Source organism: Cannabis sativa, chromosome 6 (genome assembly GCF_029168945.1).
Source record: "Cannabis sativa cultivar Pink pepper isolate KNU-18-1 chromosome 6, ASM2916894v1, whole genome shotgun sequence".
Lineage (NCBI taxonomy): Eukaryota > Viridiplantae > Streptophyta > Magnoliopsida > Rosales > Cannabaceae > Cannabis > Cannabis sativa.
Genome location: NC_083606.1, coordinates 8,804,247 through 8,825,634, shown reverse-complemented (window position 1 = coordinate 8,825,634; position 21,388 = coordinate 8,804,247). Strand labels below are relative to the sequence as shown.

At 33.5% G+C, this 21,388-nt stretch overlaps 1 protein-coding gene across 2 annotated transcripts; it reads left to right on the top strand.

The window, feature by feature from the left end:
* Positions 1-20,751, top strand: LOC115724929 (sister chromatid cohesion protein PDS5 homolog B). 2 transcript variants are annotated; one of them, XM_030654305.2, is made up of 31 exons: positions 1-348; positions 606-839; positions 1,032-1,213; positions 1,799-1,919; positions 6,018-6,239; positions 6,406-6,622; positions 6,726-6,871; positions 7,002-7,159; positions 7,248-7,397; positions 7,514-7,562; positions 8,635-8,814; positions 9,425-9,604; positions 10,498-10,559; positions 12,292-12,409; positions 13,857-13,997; positions 14,145-14,213; positions 14,564-14,685; positions 15,593-15,710; positions 16,010-16,138; positions 16,227-16,423; positions 16,490-16,637; positions 16,721-16,828; positions 16,930-17,016; positions 17,123-17,599; positions 17,695-17,762; positions 17,846-17,897; positions 18,115-18,201; positions 18,295-18,338; positions 19,522-19,595; positions 20,106-20,164; positions 20,445-20,751. In XM_030654305.2, exons 1-31 carry the CDS (start codon positions 253-255, stop codon positions 20,475-20,477), a joined length of 4,128 nt encoding a protein of 1,375 aa, XP_030510165.1. In that variant the 5' UTR covers positions 1-252; the 3' UTR covers positions 20,478-20,751. The 2 variants fall into 2 exon arrangements, with proteins under 2 accessions (XP_030510165.1, XP_060973744.1); XM_061117761.1 differs by lacking the exons at positions 1-348; positions 606-839; positions 1,799-1,919 and having other exon boundaries at positions 1,077-1,213.
* Positions 20,752-21,388: the final 637 nt, after the last annotated feature.

Genomic DNA, 21,388 nt, shown 5'->3' with positions numbered 1-21,388 from the left:
GAAGTTGCAAGAGAGTGTTCTAAATTTGTTAGGGGGCAAATAAAACTCCAATTTTCTAAAGTTAGTTTCTAAATGGAGAGAACACATTGTGAAAAAGGAAGGTTTAAATCACGCGCGCCCTAAAGGAAGGAGGGAACACTGAAGCAAAATTTCTCTTCGTCAAAGGAGCGAGCGAGCAACCAACCAATCCAAGCAATGCCCTTACAAATTCACTAAAACCCTCATTTACAATCTTCACTGAAAACCATATCCATGGACGATTCACTGTTGAAGCTCATCTCCGATACCGGCACTAAACTCACCAAACGAACCAACCCAAACAAGGATTTCATTGTCAAATCTCTTCGAGTAAGTTCATTTCATTACTACACTTCTCCAATAGCTTGGATTAAACCACTGTCTGCTCAATTTTATTTTTCCATTCAGTTTCTTAATGGTTACTTTTGATGTTTTTGTGCATCAATTTAGTCCTCGCTGAATTCGGGAGTATGGTTTTGTGTCTATGGTTTTTAAACAAATTTCTCAATCTTGATCGATTCATCGCTTTTCTTTATCGTCGTTCTTGCTGGTTCTTTCTGTGATTCATTGGTGTTTCTTTTTTGCAGCAAGCTGCAAATGCTTTGTCACAGTTGGAACAGCCTTCTTCTCCTGACCCCAATAAAAAGTTGGAAGCTGCTAGAGAGATAGAGGCTGCGATTGAGCCTCTGAAAGAATGTATCATAATACGCGGATTGCTTCAGCATAAAGATAATGATGTTAAGCTCTTGGTAGCCATATGTGTTAGTGAAACATTTCGGATCCTGGCACCCGACCTACCGTTCGAGGATAAGTATCTTAGGGTAAAAACGTTTTCATTTTCGTTGTATTATGTTGTCTGTGCTTATCAAGTTCGTAGAATTGATGATTATTTTAGGGTTGAAACGTTATTATGCTTAGTGATTGATATTTTCATCTATGCTAACTATATCAACACCTTAAAAGAAAATTCATGGGGGACTGATTAGTGCTAGGTACTTAATTCCTTATTTCAGGGTGTTTTTGAACTTATCATCAGCATGTTTGCGGAGCTAGCTGATACCACAAGCCCATACTTTTCGAGGAGGGTTAAGATTCTGGAGACTGTCTCAAGATGTAAATGTTGTGTGATAATGTTGGATATTGACTGCAATGATTTGATTATGGAAATGTTCACTACATTTTTCTCTGTTGTGAGGTCAGCATCTTCTCTCTTTCTTTACTTCATGTGCCATCATTTTGGTATCTGTCCTTGTTTTTTTTCTCTTTTCCACTATAGCCTTCTGTAATATTAGTCATTGCGGATTATATTTTTTGTTGCTGTACTAGTTCAAAGAAAGGAATTTGGTACTTACTTCATCTGGCGATTTTATTTCAAATAATTTAGGATAATAAGAAACTTATTCTTATCCCAAGTACGGTTTTAGATCATTTACTTTTGGAGTGGGTTTTATTTCTGTTTGTAGAGTTTTTGATTGTTGTAGTAAGTCCTTCCCAAGTTTTCATTTAACCAAGGTTTTCCTCCACCATAGCTGAGGGCTCTCAATAAACTTGGGAGAAGGGCAGTTCTAGACATTTGACCTCTGTCTGTCTGTCTCTCTCTCTTTTTTTTTATTCAAGAAAAGTTCATTTACTATTGGACTGGATCACTGACAGTTTGCTTTCCAATCGCTTAACTATTTGAATGCTCTGTAGGTTATGCTTGTTCTCAAAATCTTGGTGATACAAGTACAACTATAATGTTATTAATTATTTTTTCTTTTGTTATTCTTAATTTTTCAAGAGAGCATCACCAGCAGAGTTTGATAAATGATATTTTGTCTATAATGACTGATATTCTTAACGAGGAGGTTACTCAACTACTTTTGGACGTGATTTTACATAATCTTTTGAAGGAAGAAAAGGTGAGTGTCAGTTTAGTAAGCATATTTTGGCCCACCCTGATTTTTACAATTGTCAATCTTCAATTTGATTTTCTGGAAACAGCATCTTTTTATACTGTTGAAATTTTGTGATATGGGTTACAAGTCCTAGGGCACTGGGTTGCCTTTGTGCAGTGTAAGATTCAGTAACTTTGATAAGCCAATGATCATTTTTTAGTAAAAATTTACATTGTCTTATTTATATGATGATGAATTGGGATTGTTGGAAAACCTATAATGGTGATGCACGCTTGTGCACCGTTCAATTTTTAATAGAACTATGAAAAGTTATTTTATTGATAAGAGCAAGAACAAATACAAAATTTCAAATTATTCGAGGAATTGGAAAAACTCCCTACTCTAAACAATAACACAGAACCCCTATTCTCATAAGACTTAATCTCTGAATTTATAGGCTAGACTAACAAAGAACCCTAACTAGCCAACTAATAGCAATCTAAGTATTAAATAACTATTAAACAATCATCTCAGCCACCAAGGACTTGACAATTCACCCAAACTTTCACCTTGTCCTCAAGGCGAATGTTTTGAGAATCCATTCGCAAAGGTTTTTGCAATTTCAAACTTGGAAGCCTAACAAAAAACTAGTATAAACTCGTCCATATTGGACACAACCAATTGTACATTTTCTGCACTAATAAAGTTGATGTTTACTGTAACCATGGTTTTCCTCCGCCATAAGTGAGGCTTATTAATAAATATCAGAGAGACCCCTCGATATGTGGGTCTCTTCCCTTTTCAAAAAAAAAAAAAAAACTGCCTTCTCTCTCTTCACTTCAGTTCTAATATTGATCACCAAAATCATGCTTGCCAATGTAAATTGATTTGTTCCAGAGACAAGGCGAGGGAGGTTTCCATAGGTAATTGGTTTTTTCAAGACAATAGCATTTCAAGTATAGGAATACACAAGCAAAGTAGTTGCGATCTGATGGTCCGATGTTTTTGATGAGGAGCCATAGAACAATTACCCAATAACTTGTGTCTTCCTCACAAATCTAACAGTTTTCACTTTCTTTCTTCATTAAATTGTTGCCTAAAAATTGACAAATCCTTTTTTCTCTTCCTTGGTCACCATTGATATTGTAAGATGAGGAAATAAAGATAAAAAAAAAAGAAATTTGATAGCAGAATTCGCGTTTAGCACCCCTTGTCGAAATCCCATCATTGTGTTTATACTAGAGCAGTACCCAAATTCCATACCTCAAGATTGTGCATGCGAAAGATTGGCCAGTCGCTGATTAGGCACATAAAAAGAATTAAAAAAAATAAATGAAAATCCAGAGAGTATGTCCAGTTGCCATATTGTTGCTGTAGTAACAAATACCTGAGTTTTGTTCAAAGAAGCCACTCCCAGAGTTTGGTGCCTCACCCGTGTGTAAGCCTTGAATTGGGGCACTGTTGCGGCTTCAAGTTCGACGTTGAGGATTAAGGAAAGAATAGAATGATTAATGTCTAGCCTTTTGCAAGGAGAAGAAACTTCTGATCGGCCCTTATCGAGATCTCAAGCGCCCAACCCATTTTCTTGATAAAATAGGTCAAGAGGCTCTCTTATGTGGACTTATTCTTGAACAATTTTGATTGGGTTGGCCTTTTGTGATAGGGTTTTAGTGACCCGTTCGAAGAAAACGAATTGTGGAAGTTAGAGTCGTTTATCTTTGTCTTTGTTCTAGTTGATCTCTCCCTTGCGGTGGGCTTCCTCATCGCCAGTGGTACCCTCACCATGCGGCTTCTTGGCTCCAAGCGAAAATGGAATTCCATTGGTGGTCATACGAGGAAATGGCAATCGAGCTCTCCGACGCCAAAGAGATTCGAGGACCTTGCCGTTGCAAGTTTTTCTTACAGGATATCTAGGGGTTGTTTGGTTTCATAATTTAAAAACTGTTTTACTTTTAAAAACAGAAAACAACTTTTAGAAACTAATAGGGTGCATTTGGCCAAATTTTTTTTTAAAACAGTTTTCTAAAAACTGAGTTACAAAAAACTAGAAAACAGAAAACATCAAAATTTTTGGAAAAATGCAGTCCCTTCAAGGGTTAAATTTTTTGTTTGTCTAGTAGCTCTTGGGAAAGTTAATGTGCATGATGTCTTACAAAGAAGGCGACCTTTTCTCCTCATTTCTCCTGGGTGGTGTGTATGTTGTAAGAACAATGGAGAAGAAGTGGATCATTTAGTTTTGCACTGTAAATTTTCTTCCAGCTTATGGTCAAAGCTGCTGGAGGAATTCGGGTTTGTATTGGGTTTTTCCTGAAATTGTTACACAAATGATAGTTTGTAAGTTAAAAGGAAGCAAACATAAGGGTATTCTTTGGAAAACTGTTGCCTTGGCAACACTTTGGGCTATTTGGTTAGAGAGGAATTCCAGAAATTTTGAAAACACAGAGAATTCAGCAGAAGTGGTTTGGAATAAAATCAAGTTTTGGTCAGCAACATGGGTTTTCAAAACCAAGCATTTCGAAGATATATCTTTTCTAGATCTGAGTAGAGAATGGAGAGTTTTGTTGTAATTTAGGCTCTGGCCTGTAACTTCTTATGTTTTTTTTTGCATTTTACTTTGTTGTTATTGTTTTTTACTTCCTTTTATTCTGTTCATGTCAGTTTTTCTCCCCCAAAAGTGAGGGTTTAAATCTATACCAGAGGAGGATCAGTCTAAGACAATGGCCTCTTCTCTTTTTTTTTTTTTTCTAAAAAAAAAAAGAATACATCAAAATGTTATTTTCTATTTTCAAAAACAATTTTTATTTTTTTGTCTAACATATTTTTTTTTTTTATATTTTCACTCACATACCCGGACTCGAACTTGAACTCGGACCTCGATGCTCGGCCACGGACTTGGACCTCGGCCCCAAACTTGGACCCCAGGCCTCGGACTCCTGACTCCGACCTCAACCATGACCTGGACCTCGAACCCCGGACGCGGACCTCAGACACAATATGCAATATGGTGTAGAATATTGAAGTTTTTTTTTAGTAAACAAAAAATCTAAAAATAGTATTAAAAAACATGAACCAACAGTATTAAATTTTAAAATGACAAAAAATTATTTTTTATTCTCACTTTTAAAAACACAGTTCTGAAAATTGAAAACTGAAAACACAGCCAAACACCCTCCTAGTTTCCAAGAAGTTGGTTGGTCAAGGCTAAAATCTCTTTTCTTGGCTGAACAAATTTGATCTAGATATTCAAGAATTCGATCAAAGGCAACCATTATGGCGTCGAAATTATTCTCCCTTTCCGATAGATCCTCGATCCTTTCTTGGTCCTATTTTTTTGGCTTTAGTCTCATTTTGTCTTCCCAGTCATACCAACCGGTCTGACACAATTCAATTCTTGAAAGAACTATGAAAAGTTATTTTTTATTGATAGGAGCAAGAATAGATACAAAATTCCACGTTTCTTGAAGAGCATGGCAAACTCCCATAGTAATCTTTTACTCTAAACAATAACACAGAACTCATCCTATCTCATAAGACTCAATCTGAGAATTTTTCTTGCAAAAAAAAAAAATCTGAGAATTTATAGGCTAGACTAACAACCACCCCTAATTAGCCAACCAATAGCAATCTAAGTATTAGACAACAATTCAACAATCATCTCAGCCACCAAGGACTTGATAACTCAGCATCCAAAATCCTAAACCATTATACTATTAGACTAATAACAAGGTGTAACAAATGGGGGAAATGGTTTTATCCTGTAATAGTCCAGGTTGTATCTCTTACATTGAAATTTGAAACTTTTTCACGTAGAAATTAGAACTGATTATGTATTGTGTGAGTTTGTCTAGAATTTCGTGGGTTCTTGAAAGTTGATAATTTTGTTCAATTTTTTTTTTTCTCAATGGTTGTCCATTACAGATTGCAAATACTGAATTATTGGGAACTACTTAGTTTGTATTTTGCAAATGTTAAATTCCCAATTTGCACTGCTTTTGGTTGTAATATGTCGAAAACATCAATTCAGAAAATAGGAAACTTTATGTATACAAGAATGAGGACTACATAACATCAATGTTTACCTTCATTTTCTTCTGAATTAACTCATCTGTTTTTCCCTTACAGAAAACACCATCCGCTGCTTGTCAGCTAGCCATGTCCGTGATTAAGACTTCTGCAGAGAAGCTTGGGCCTATTGTTTGTGAATTTTTAACATCTTGCATTATGAATAGAGATGCTGTACAAAGTGAAAACAAAGAATTTTACCATGAAATCATTTTTAAAATTGCACAGTGTGCTCCTCATATGCTTCACGATATCATTCCAAACATGTCTCAAGAATTACTGGTAAGTAAACTTTTTCAATCTGTGTTGGTTTTTGTTCAATGCTTTACCTTACATCAGGGTTCACAGTCATAAGGAACTCATTAGTTGTATTTTATGTAGTATGCATCTTTCTGATATACTTGAATTTATTATATCTATTTAATTAATTGTATGATTGTATTTGTAGACTGATCAGGTAGATGTCAGAATAAAAGCTCTTACTCTGATTGGGAAACTTCTTTCACTGCCTGAGTTCCATATTGCACAAAACTACCGTAATCTTTTCATGGAATTCTTGAAAAGATTTGTTGACATATCTGCAGAAGTTAGAGTGACTGCTCTTCAATGTGCTAAAATTTGCTACATGACAAATCCCACTGGGACAGAATCACATGAAGTTCTCTGTAAGCTTTTGAGCTATTAGTTTTCTAATTGTGTCATAGTGGCTGATTTTACTTTTTGCGATATAGACTATTTAGTTTATGATTCTTTTGTTGATTTGAACAGCTGCCCTCGAGGGACGACTGCTTGATATTGATGACAGGGTGAGAGTGGAGGCTGTCAGTGTTGCATGTGATCTTGCTAGGTCTAACTTAAAAACTTTCTCGCGTAAATTAATCTCTCAAACTATTGAAAGACTTAGGGATAAAAAGGTACATCTACATTATAAATTCTATTTTCCCAAAGTGCAGTATTATTCCTAGTGTGGGTTTTTGTCTTGTTTTGTTTTGAGAGTTATTTTTTAATATTAATATAATATGTATATTTTTGTTGTACATGCAGATATCTGTAAGGGAAAAGACTCTGGATAAATTATTGGAAGTATATCGTGATTATTGCAATGCATGTTCTGAAGGTCGCATGACAATATGTGATGAACTGGAAAAAATTCCATGTAAACTTTTTATGCTTTATTATGACAAAGACTGTAAGGCGTTCAGGTTTGTTTATTCACATGTTATAGCTGGTTTTACAAAATAATTCAATGCTTGTCTGGTCAAATGAAATACTTCCACAATTATCACACAGGCCCCAAAACATGGAGCTCATTTTGGTCAAAGATTTATTTCCAGCACTTCTTTCTGCAGAGGAGAGGACAAGGCATTGGGTCCATCTCTTTTCGCTTTTTAAACCTCTACACGTGAAGTCATTGAACTTAGTTTTATATCAGAAAGGAAGGTAGAGTTTCCTATCAAGAGAAATAAAATCATCGAAAACTATTATGCTGTTTGATTCAGAATACTGCTATGAACGTGTTGGCTTTTATTTTGTTTACAAGGTCTCTACTATTGTAGGTTGCAGAATGAGATGCAAACTTATTTGGCTTTCAGAGCAAAAGAGAAGGTAAATTATCATTGCCATTTCTCTGAAGTTGTTTCCACTTTCCTTCCTCAACATGATAGCATTGTGTTCAGGAACTACTTTATGTTAATTCATGTTGCCGTAAATTTTTCTCATCTCTTAATCTAGCTTGTGCAGGATTATAGAGATGTGAGTTGCTTTTGCTGAAACTCTACTCTTGATTCCTCGTCAGTTGCAACTATTGTTCAATCCTTTACTTTGCTTATTTTGTTTGGTTTTTTTGACATTCATTATTTGTCTTCGTATAGCATGCCTAGTTTCACTTTTGCTCTTTTATTCGTTTTAGTTGTATTTTATAAGTGAGGCTCCATAATAAATTTGGGAGGAGGTCAGTCTCAGTCTCAGACATATGACTTTTGTCTCTCTCTCTCTCTCTCACTCTCAAAATATTTTATCCTTCCCTTGTATTTTTAGTTTTTTGTTATTACTTGAAGTGTTGTGTAGTTTTCTAGCATAAAGACTTCCTAAACTTTTTGCTTTTCAATCTAGCTTCTAAGATACTTTTTGCAATTGTCTTTGAGTTTTAAAACAATAACATTTATTTTTTATTGTTAATTTTCTAAAACCAATTTTTCTGTTTTTAAATGGAAAATTTTGAATTTCTACTGCATTTGTGGGTGTGTAGGATATAAAGAAATACTTTGCCTTTAAAAACTGTGAATTTTGTTAAAGAAAATAAATCAAAGGGCTTAATTACTATTTTTTTAAAATTCAATGTCTTGAACTTGCAATTTTGTTCTTAAAGACAATTTATAAATAACAAAAACACTTAGCGGGTAGTAATGCTGAAATCCTGCTTTATTTCTTACCAAATAAGACTCCATGGTTAAAGTTCTTGAAGCAGCTTCTAGTGGACAGTTTGACGATGGCATGGTTCCTACCTCTCTTTTTAATCAGAATTTAGTTCTGTAATTTTTTTTTTCTTACTTTTGTAATTATATTCATTTGTGTTTACATTCTGCAGCTCTTTATATTAAAAAGGGGTACGAACCACAGTTTATAGCTTCTTGGCTGGATTGTCTTAATAAAAAGAAATTTGGAATATTTGTTGCAGGAGAATTGTTCAAACGAGAAGTGCACAAGTTCATTCAAGAAAATGGCAGAATCCTTTGCAGATCCTTCCAAAGCGGAGAAGTGCTTTGAAAAATTGAACGATGTGAAAGAAAATAAAATATTTAATTTTCTCGAAACTTTGTTAAAAGACCTAGGGCATGTAAATGCTGAGACTACCAGAGTATGTTGATTCCTTTTTCCCTCTAATTTTGATTTAAAAGTATTAGGTCTTGCTTTGTATGAATGTTCATACTGTTGCAGCAAAAGCTGTCATAAAATTTGGGAAGTCACCAATGCCTCTTAAGCTTTAGGGACTTCAACACTTTGGTCATTGATTCTCCTTCTTTCAGTATCGTTAAATACTGTTTGCATTTTGGAATTCACCACACGCTTCTTGAACTACGGGTTGTTATACATCAATTCTCAAATTCTATTAACATGCCATGAATTTTTTCCAAAATGTGAATGATGTTGGATGGTGGGGCAGTAGGTCCTACAAAAATTATGTTTAGGAATGGTCAGTGCTCACAAAATGAAATTTGGGGGTAAAGTGTGTATAGTACTCTTTGAGGGGCACTGGTGAAATTAAACCTGAGTAATCTGTTTATAATTTATATGTTCACTATAATTTTAAGCTACTTTTTTTAGCTAATTTGCTAGGAATTATAGCTAAGCCTTTTTTTTTTGTTTCTAGCTTTCAGATTGTGAAAATAATTGGTTAATAAATTTGTTATTTGTACTTTTTAGTATGCACATTTCTTACTTCATTTTTTTATTTGTCTTATTTGCAGAACAAGCTTTTGAATTTAATAGGAGATAAAAGTAAAATTTTTGAGTTTGTGCAGACACTTTCCTTGAAATGCTCTCATAACATATTCAGTTCAGGGCATGTCCGCTGTATCTTAGATAATCTTTCCAGTGACAGTTTTGGGGATAAGCACTACAAGGATTCTTCTCTCCAGCTTCTTTTGGTACGAATAATTGCTGTTAACTAGATGTTTTATTGCCTATGTAAATCTCTTGAGTTTTATGTGGGAAAACAATATCTTATGACAAAAGTCAAATGTGTGAACATTCCACTTGAACAAAATGGGGGACATGACATATAATACAAATTGGTAAGTTGGGTGTTTTTAATGGGCATTCGACAATGTTCCACATTGAGAAGTTTGTAGGATTTGGATCAAGCAAAAGGTACCGGTGGTATTTTTAGTCATTATAGCAAATTTATTTGTTTTTTTGTTGGAAAGATGCAAGAGTCAATGAGGATAAAGTCCAACATGAATTTCAGTACGGTCGACAATGAAATCAGTGAATTTTTCGAATGGTTCTTCTTCCCAAGAGTTTAAAGACACCACTTTTCTTTGTGTTGTTGAGCCGGAAGGAATCTTTAATGATTTTTCTTCTTCTTCTTCTTGATTTTGTGCTATTATTTTTTTTAAAAAAAGAGACAGTGGTTATATGTCTGAGACTGACCTCTTGTGCTATTGTTGCTTGTCGTTACATGTAAAAGTGAACTTTTCTATTGCGAAGAAACTATTTTTAATTCATCTCCTAACTGAACCTAGACTTTCCGTTTGCTAATTGGATTTAGTTTGATTGAGAGGAGTTTAGACAATCATTATGTCAAACATCCTTACCACCCGATCAGTTGTGGTTGCGTACTATCGGTGGACCATTAAGAGAGGATTTATGGTAAAACGATGTCTGTCAGAAAGAAATCAAAACTTTGAATGATGATAATTTATACGAGTATATTATTCTTTCTCACTCTCTGCTTGTGAGTTGCCTAAATAATGTTTATGGTACAATAGCAGCTTAATATAACTTTTTGTGAAACCACTTCTGCTTAATCTTCACTCAGGTTATTACCAACATCTTCCCTAAGCTTTTGAGAGGTTCAGAAGAAAATTCTGCTAAAGTCAGGTAAGTTCTGCTCTTTTTTATCCCCCTTATGGGTGGCATGCTATGCTTACTCTCTGATAACATTTTTATTATTTTTCTATGATGATTGATGAAAGTGGGGCATTTATATAGATTTTAGGGATACTGCCAAAACTAGAATATATATATTTTTTAACTAAATAGCATTTAAAATTATTGTTCCTAAAACGTTAAAGCATCTCTATTTTTCATTTTGAAACTAGGATCTTCGCCTAACCGAACCCTACAATATTTGCATCCCCTCTATTTTCAAAACAGGAAGTATTATTACATTATTACTTGTTGTGTCTTTGTCTTTTTGCTCATAGTTTTGCCATTACAAATTCAATGTAAGTATTACTACGAATTACTCTTATTACTCATTATTGATGCTATTTTTGAACGAAGGACAAAAGAAAAGAGGAAACCTTAATCTGTTGAGGGATTTGGCTTAAAGATCCTCTTGCAACACTGTTTTGCAAAATAACCTCCCTCTTTCCTTTTCCCTTTTTCTAATACGATGGGTGAAAAACATAGAATATTCTTATTGAGCTTTGACTGGACCCAGTCAATATGAAAAAATTATTATTGACTCAAGTCCAGTTGACCTCGACCGTTCTTTTCCCATTGCAAATTTTCACCTTTGAGAAATCACAATTCTGAGCTTCAAATCAATATTAAGGTGCTTCTGTTTTGATTTAACCTTCTAAATTTGAAAGCCCACTGCTGAACAACATTTTAACTTGCTAAAGTTTAAATATTTGTTTTTTATTATTTTTTTTTTGGTCAAGAAGTTAAAATATTTGTTTGATTAAAGATTTGAGATTTTTAGTAAATTAAATTATAGGGAAGATAAAAGTTTCATTAAAGAGCATGTCACAATGCAAAATAACAGCTGTAAAATGCTGTGGAAATAAAGAATTATCTTTTAAGGTTAAATATTAAAGGACCCCCTATATGTTGGGCTTAACGTATCATAAAGAGATGCTGATCACTTGTGTTTATTATATGGAGAGTTATATGAATCTGTCAGCATCTCTATTCTTGTAATTGTTCTGCTGCTGTATAAGAAAAAAAAATTATTCAGTAAGAAGTTTGATCAAAATGACATTTGTTTTTTTAATAATATATTTATATAGAACGGGACTTTTGGGGGGTTTTAATAACAAAGGATTAAACATAATATTTAGTTATTATGGAGCCCTAGGTTTCAATGTTTTGTCTGTACAAATTCAGTTTCTGTACCATTTTAATAAGAAGGATAGAGACTGAGGCTAGCTCAGGGGTGAGGACAGTGAGGGGAAGAGGTAAGGTGGCGGTCTCAAGTTTGAACCTAGGACCTCTTAATTATGCGGCCTATTGGAAATGATACTAAGTTGTGTTGTAAGTTGTAACATACTTTTCCCATTCAACAAGTGGTAATTTAATTATTGGGCTTTGATACATAGACAAATTCGTTTGAAATAACAATTTTCTCTGGTTTTGAATAAAACATTTGCAAGGATGATGACATCCAGTTTAGGTTTAATCATAAGAGTTTACTAAAACATGCCTTGTGGAGCTACTCTATTTTTTTTGTTATTATTGTGGTTGCTATAACTTATATGGACTTTTATTTTATTTATTTCTTGTATAGTCTTTGACTAAAGTAATTTATCTATCTATCTATATATATGTATTGTTATTTGAAGTTGCTGAAAATTGCTGTTTAATTTTATATTTTGTGTCTTTCTAGTGAAATTTACCCTTTTCTGAAGAGTTTATGTCTTGAGGGGACTCGTTTGCAGTCAAAATTTGCTGTTTCAGCAATTGCAACATTAATTGATACATCAAAGGAGACAGAATTATGCAAGGTACAATTGTTGAGACGTAATTATGTACTTGCAATTTGCAAACTAATGTCTGCAACGTCATTCTTAATATATCTTGGAATATTATGTACTTATATGTCTGCCAAAGGATAACTTCTTAGTAAATCCCGAATTCCTTATTTTAAAAACTTCGGTAAAAATCATTTGGGCTGTGCGATATTGTTAGTTCATGTTTCCTTCAACCATTCTTGTTGATAACAATGGAATACTAAATTTTTGATGTGAACTAAAGCTAACTTTAGCAGGACAAGCAGTGTAAACAAGATGAAAAGAAAGCACATTAATGATAACCCATACTATACCTCCGCAGCTCTGCCCGTTCTCTCTTAGGCAACTCCTGGACTGCTGGGACCAATAAGTCTGACAGCCTAATAAATAATAATTTAATCTTTCTCATCTTGCAAATCACAAGCCAGTCAAACTGCTTACTATTGCACAAAACCTGTTCTTTTTTAGTTTGTTTATTTTGCAAACTAAACGTCTTAACTTGTACTATTGATTGGGAAAATATACAACGAATAATACTGTCATTCCCTAATTAAATCAGAATGTAAAATCCTTTTTTATTATGTAACCACATTGCTGTCTAATGTTTTATTTTGTCCCATAAAAACTCAAACTCTTTAAATATTGTGTTTCATAAAGCCAGAGAGAAACTACAATGTAGGAAAATGTGATTAGTTGTGTCCTCATGTTTGCACAAAAAACACCATCCTGGAGATAGCACTTGAATAGGATCTCTTTTACCTTTTTTTGCAGAATTGCATGTTTATACGATTTATAGATAACAACCAAACAAAAATCTGTACTTCCTTGGGATTAGGCATTTCCATAAAGGTTTTTTTCCCTCTCTTTTTGTAGGATAATTCTGAATGTTATTGACTTACACAAAAAAGCTTTGTTAACATGTCGGGGGTGGGGCTAGTCTTAAGACAAAGGCCTCCTTCTCTTTTTCAGAAAAAAAAAAGCTTTGTTAACTCCCTCCAATGTCTGCATTACTTCAGTCAACTCTTCTATCCGTGTTAACTCCCTCCACTGTCCTTAACATAAATACTTGCCAAACCTAGGAAAACATTTTTAAAGCAGCAGGGTTGTTTTCCATTTAGAAAAGATGGATTGTTAAGATATGTCAAAAAGCTATGCCTTGGACAAAAAATGGATTTTAGTGAACCCTCAACATGGATTGATTTATATATCTTTCCATGGATGGCTTAGTTTCTCAATCAACGTCTTCTGACTACACATTGTTTTTGTTTCTTGATCAATAACATCTTCTGAAAATACATTGTTGATCATTAGTTAATCATTGGATAAGATCAGCTAACAGATCAGGAATGTGCCTGCAATTTTTTTTTTTTCGCATGTAATTTCTTAGTTGTATAAAATAATTTTTAACAGTCATTATCAACTATGGCCTCTATCTGTGCAGGAACTTGTGGAATCTTTACATTGTGGAAGGAATACTTCCACTGTGCTGCAGTCTTTGGGCTGTCTTGCACAACATTCTGTTTCAACATTTGAAGCTCATGATGGAGAGATCACTCCATTTATTTATGAGAAGATTTTACAGGTAAAAGTATTCTTGTTTGTTTGATTTTGTTGTATCTGCAATAGTATCTCTCTTAGGTCATCAACCGGTGGAATTATTTTTGTTAAGTTTTTGTTCTTCAGGTGCTTGTTGAATTTTGTTCATGTAATATTTATAAAATTTGTGTAGGTGGACTCAACAGAAACTTCTAGCTCATCTGATGATAGTCTTGGCTGTAGTGATTCTTGCAAATTAAAGGTAAATATTGTTTTCAGAAACTTGTTTCCTTGAATGTATTTGTTAATTGCACTTTAACCATTGTCACGGGGTTATGTTCTTGTGTTGTACCCACCATATGTATGTGTGGTTTTAGAGAATTATGTTTTAGTTTAAAATGGACAAACACAGGGTATATCTCCAACCTCCTCTCATGATAAGTTGCAATACTCTTTTTTAGCTCATTTTTTAGTGAAAGCTTTCTAGCCATGCCAACATATTATTAACTTACCATGTGCAAATTGGATTTGGGGACTATTGTACTTTTCAGTTTTCAGCTGAGATATATTTTCCTGTAACCTTCTTGAGTCATTTTATTCCTCTTTCTGTAGATATGTGGGCTGAAAACACTTGTCAAGAGTTTTTTGCCACACCGTGGAGCTAAAGTCAGACGGAATATTAAAGAATTGTTGGACAGATTGTTGATTATAATGAGAAATAATGACGCATGCAGGTATATGTGTTATTCAACATAGTGAAATTATTTTATTGTACTTTTGTGTCAATTTCACATCTAGGTTGCTTTCAGTTTTGTTATCATTAATTGCTGTACATTTCCTGCTTTTACGCAGAATTTGGGAAGATGAGGAGTGAGTGGTTTAGTGTTTTAGTTTGCTACTTGAGTGGTCTGGGACTTAATTCCTCATAGTCACCTATTTGATGGATAACCCTAAGTCATATGATCTTTCCCTAAATTTTTAGGGTTATGTGGGGCTCAATTTTCTTACCGATGTCCGTAAGTGGGTTTTAGGGATTTTCGGGATTTCAACTAGTGTAGGAAGGCTCATACATGCATTTAGTTGATATAGTTGCTTGGTATCGATGGTTTGCTTAATTTGCTTAGTTTATTATATTATTAGCATTTTATGTGGCATGGGTTTTATGGTGGGGATCTAATTCTTATGTAGTGTTGTGATATCAGTTTAATATTTGTGATACTGTCTTCCTGTTCACCGAAAAGTAATTTCTAGTTTTAATTGCTTACCCTTTTCCTAATTACTTCTTATCCTAAGATATTTTTTGAGTTGTGGTGGGGTTACACTTCCTCATGGAGGATTGTTTTTATGATTCAGAAAATTTAAATTGTTTTTTTTGCATTGTAAACTCAAGCTGTGTATCAATTTTAAAAATGCTGTTGTCTGTTTGTTATCTTCCTCAATTGTACGAGTCATTTATGTAGTTGTACAGTTAGGGTGTGCTTATATGAATGACAAGCAAAGTAGAAGCAATGTTTCCTTTCCTCAAGGAATAGATTAAGTGGTGGAATCCACATTTGGAACCATGAGGCCTAGGGTACACTTTTCAGGCTTTATATTAAGATACTAAGTTTACTATTTGCTTGTTGACGTTGTGTAATGCAGTGAAAGAAATGAGTCCTTTTTGAGACTAGCTGCTGCAAAGTCTGTTCTCCGACTCTCTCAAAGATGGGATTTCTATATTTCTTCAGAAATATTTAGCTCAACAATTTCAATGGCAAAGGTATACTATGCATGACTATATAGAAATAGCCAAGTTGGTGAAACAAGACTAGTTATGAAAGATCGAAATATCGCTTCAAATAGTTGTTGAAACTACATTAGTATACATACACTGTTTTTGAAGAATACCCATGAAGGAATGATTGTTCTAAATTTTTTGCATTTGGATATAATATTCTTAAATTTCTTAACATCTGGGAAGATTTTGCATATTTAATCTTCCTCTTGGTACGTTGGCCTATTGCATTGCATTAAAAGTTCATAGATACAAATTTGACTATTTTCTTTATGAAATTCCAGGATGGCTCATATTCTGTTAGAAGGTCTTTTCTTGATAAAACACACACAATGTTGAAGAAGCGTGCTATACCAAGTAGATATGCATGTATTTATGCATTGGCCTCCTGCCTTGAGGATCTACGAGAGGATGTATGCTTGTGTCTAGTGGCTCTTTTATTATTTTGGTTTGTTTGATTTGAATTTTTACTTATTTTGTTTTATTGATTTTTCTGTTTAGTCATATAAATATATGGCAGAGTTTGTCAAAGAGTATGGCAGAGAAGCTCGTCAAACAACTGGTGACACTGACAAAAAGGGATTAATAACTGACTTCCCTGCATACATAGTAGTCTTCTTAATTCATTTTCTTGCACACGATAAAGATTTTCCTCTTGAAGATTGTCGAAATGAAGACTTATATGCTCATTTTTGCAGGTATGTATATTTTTGGATTTATTGCCTTCCATGAATTTATTCACCAATTATAATTTCTCGTTGCAGTCCACTGTTTTCAGTATTGCAGGCCTTACTCAATGCTATTAATTTTGATGATGATGTGAATGAAGTTAAAGCCACCGTCTCGTACTTGGTTTATATTTTCCGAGCTATCAAGAGAGTTGAGGATGCTGTCAATATTAAAAATACTAGTGTAAGAATTTTCTCTTTAAAGATTAATACTTATCTTTAATTATGTGCTCTATTACGAGTGACAGATTGTTTTGTAAATTGCAGAAGCTTCATATTCTAGCAGATATCGGGCTCGCTTTCGTCATTGCAGTAAATCAAAGTGGAATCTCAGTCTCCTCATCTCATATTTTGCTACCATCATCTTTATACAGAGTAAGTCATGGCCAAAAGAACTATAAGGATAAAAAAAGCTTTAAATTTGTCGAAAGATGTCGAACATGATTTTGATTTCCTATTTTGTTTATTGTGTGCAGGCTAATACAGGATATGTTGCTCAATCCTGCCTTGATGAAGACTTTGTCAAAAGAGTGATTGATAAATTTAAGTCTCATAGCTCTTTGGTATGCATGTAAATTTTTTCTTTTATTTTTTTAGTTAGGTGATATTATATAAGATAATCTCTTTAAGCACATTTGTTGAAAATTAAGATGTTTTCTTGCTATATAGGTGCATGAGACTAATCCATCTAAACGTGGCCGAAAGCATAAAGGGGATTGCTCACAATCAGCTGTTATCAGGGACAGAAATTTTAACTTTCCTCTTTCTAAAATAGGAGATTTACCCATTTCTAAATCAGCAGAGACTGAACAAACTGTGAAGCAAGGCACTGCCACGGGGGGTAGGAGAAAACAGGCTGCTGCCTCTATGAATGGTTCTGGGTCAGCTCAACTGCATGAGTGTTCTAAAATTGATCATCATATTGATGCTTCTGGAAAATCCGAATCAAATCATGAAACAGAACATATAATATCCTCTAGTGGTTCTGTGCCAGTAAAACCACCTGTGGCTGGATCACGTGTTTCAACCCGAAACATGAAAAGAAATGTTGCTTCTTTAAAAGTAAGTGGTGGGGCGAGCAGCAACAGTGGTTCTGAAGATTCCAAATTGAACCAAGCTAAGCTCAAAGACAGTTGCAGCTTGAAAGTAATTATGAATTTAATTGAGCCTATTTGGATTACTTTCAAATTTTTATTCTTTAATCATTCATCAGAATATCCTAATATATATGAATTATATAGAAAACTACTGATACGGGAGAGGCATTAATTGGAAAGCGGATCAAATTGTTATCGCCAATTGAACGATGGTGAGAATTTTACTGGAGACAGTAGCTAGTGAATCTTGTTTGATTTGTCCATCTAATGATAATTTATTATTTTTCTTTACCAGCTTTTATGCAGGCACTGTGGATAGTTATAATTCTGAAAACAATACTCATAAGGTGAGTGGGTACAATCTAAAATGTACTCGACTAGTTATTTTTCTCTTCAAAGAAACAAAGCTTTTATTGAATGTAACTCACAACCAAAGGGGCTTTACGGAAAAATAACTCCAGCTTAATAACAGAGAAGTCCTGAAAAATAAATTTCAGAAATTTTCTTTTCTAAATGGGTTGTTGTCTTGTGAGCTAGTTGTTAAGTTATTGGATTGATGGACAGATTGCATGCGATAATGGGACCATAGACCTCCTATGCTTGGACAGCGAGAGCTGGGAGACTATAGGTGATGATGCCCAACACGAAACGGTAAGAGTATAAGAGGTTTCTGATAGACCCCAACATCATACGTTTGTTCTGATAATTAGAGGTCCTTACAATATGTTGCTTATACCTTTGAAGGTTATGCCAGCAGAGAATCCAAATGCCCTACAATTACAGTGTCGGTAAGTCACTAATAATTAATCTCTTTGGTATTTCTTCCCATTGGACTATCTAGTATGTTCTATTACTGTGTTACTAGACCTACCCATAAGACATGTCAACTTCATGTTCTACTTTCTGAGTCTGCATTTGAAGTAGGTTTCACCTTCAGTTTTGATACAAGGATTCCTTTGCTAATTTTGAATTACCGTTTTGACTACTGTTTAATAGTTGTGTCTGAGCAATGCGACCTGACTATGGAGGATGAGATACTACATACGCCATTGTTTAATTGAGTGGTTATTAATAGAGTTCTATCATATTTAAAACTTTAGTGTTAGTTTTTGTCAGAACTTCTTGCTCTAGTAGAGCTAGGATTATTTAGGTCATATTCAAAATAAATCCTATTCCCAATGCTTTAATTTACTCAAATATAGTATAAATTTAAATTTGAGATCAATTTTAGATTTTGTTCTAATTCACAATTTTAAATGCTCATTTTAGATTATATAATAATGAATTGTAACGAAAGATTCAACCAATTTTTGTTGCACTTTTCGTTCGTACGTGACTTAGTTTATATTGAGAATGTAATGGTTGTATCTTAAAGCATCTCTATTAGAGTGGTGTATTACTATATTTCAGCACACTTCAAAAAAATACCACTCCAATAGTATTCTAAAAGTTGCATGCTAAGTTTGGAACATATTAAAACTTGTGTTAAATTTGGCCCATAATAAATTCAACTATAATGCTAATAATTATTATGATTCATTGACTTTAACTATTATAAAACTTTACATTTTTTAGTTACCATATTATTATGATTTTGATAACAAAAAATAAAATATAATAATTTTTGTATATTTTCATTTTTAAATGACCATCTACGAAATAGTAGGCTAAATATAACATGGTAATTAATCCTTTGTGAAGCTCCTAGACTCATATTTTGGTATATCTTGGAATAATCAATTTAGTGTGTAATCTTATATTTTTCGTGTTTCTGGGTTGCCTTGGTGAATCACTTTGTCCGAAATGTTGATTTATTTTTCGATTTGTGATTGTGCTTTATTATGATTAGTAAGTGTTCTTTTTGTACAGTTGCAAATTTTACCGTCCACTTTGTAGATCTATCGCTTTAATGTTTTTATAGGAACACTAATTTCCATAATATAGTGGTGATACGGGAAGTTATTGTTTCAGTGACAGAAAGAAACCTACCGATACACACAGTAAAGCTCCTGCTCGACCTTCAAGAACTGTTGGAAAGGAAAGTGGTAAGGTTTTTATCAGATTGTTTCTATGTCCTGGTAATACTTGGAATCTGATATGTCAAGCTGCCACTTAAGTTTAATAATACTGTTTGCATTTGTAGCGTGTGTGAGCGTGTACATATATCTATCCTTGTATTTTATACTCACTGACATGCCATCGAGGCCTAGTTGAAGCTAACCATACTGCTGTAGCTATGTTGTGTCTTTGGATGAATGTGGTTATATTTTCATTCATCAGTTTATGGAGCGAGTTGGGATTGCTTTCTGTACAAGGCATCATCAACATTTTATGATGTTTTTCATTGGAATTGGGACCACTTGGGTAGTAGATGTGTCAAGAACATTATGTTTTATTTTTCACACTTTATATGCTAGTTTTAGGGTTCCGCTGTGATAATCTGATATGGTCCTCTCTTTCTGCATGATTATGGAGTAAAGTAGCTCACTCTCAGTGCTTTGTAATTCTTGTTCCAGTGGATGTTTTTTGGCCTAACTTTTAGTTTATGGATACAGAGAAGACGACGAAGAGTCAGAAAGCTTCGGCGGAAGTTATTGATACAAATGAGAACACGGTAATTTTTAAGTTCTAGTTGCACCATTAAAAAGTTAAAGATTCTTTTACTTTTTCTAGAAATTCCGTTTAATCTTTTAGATTCTTTGAATATTTATCGACCCCTTCACTAACAAACAGAAAACTTTTATAAGAACACACCAATTCAAATTTTTGTTCTTGTTTCTGTTTTTCTTTAGATTCAAAAGGAATGAATTAAGCTAAAATTGTTAGTGCCTTTTAGATATGTTTTCATTGTTGTGATTTCTGACAGAAGAGTAACTTTTCCTTCTTGTTTTTAGGGGTTAAGAAGATCTCAGAGGCGAAAAGGATAAAATATTTTCTTAATTATTATTGCCCTAGTGGAATTTGAATATTGGGGCCTTCAAAGTTAGTAGAATTTAATTTGTATGTATAGGTAGATACTATATATAATGAAATGATGAAGAAAATTCTAAGAAATCAAGTGGTGCCCACATTGCGTTTATGTAATTACCATCTGATTTATGTGGGTTTGTAATTTGTAAATATTATTTGGGAGGTAATACGGTTAAGAGTAGGGAGACAAATATAGTACTAGTAGGTTATGCATTTATTTTTCACCTTCTATTTTTCTTGCTTTATTTTTCTCCTCACTTTCGTTTATCAATGGTTTTCTAGCAAAATAACTTGCCGATTTCTAATAAAAAGAAAATAGATAACTTGTTTTAAAATATGTTTTTTTTATTATTTATTTTTGTAACCTAAAATGGTTGATACGAAAATGAATATCTCATTAAAATAAGAATTTGTTTTTCTATCAGAAGCTAGTTCCTAGTAGAGCTCGTGTGTGAGCCAATAAAAAACTTGGTGCATGTTTGGCATCATAATTAAAAAAACTGTTTTTTGTTTTTAAAAACAGAAATTATTTTTTGAAAACAATTTGGCTTGTTTGGCCTTGTTTTTTTAAAACAGTTTTTAGAAAACAAAGTTACAAAAACCAAGAATTTTGAAAACAACAAAATGTTGTTTTCTGTTTTAAAAACCAATTCACTTTTAGTCAATATTGTTTTTAAAAAACACTAACCAAACATGATTTGTTTTTTAAAAACTTCAAAAACTATTTTTTGTTCTCATTTTTAAAAATAATTTTTTGAAAACAAAAAACAAAAAACAATACCAAACATGCTCTTGGTTTTCTTTTTCGGTTTTAAAATTTCCTTATTATTTTAGAGCATTCATAACAATTGTTTTAAAATAAAGAAAT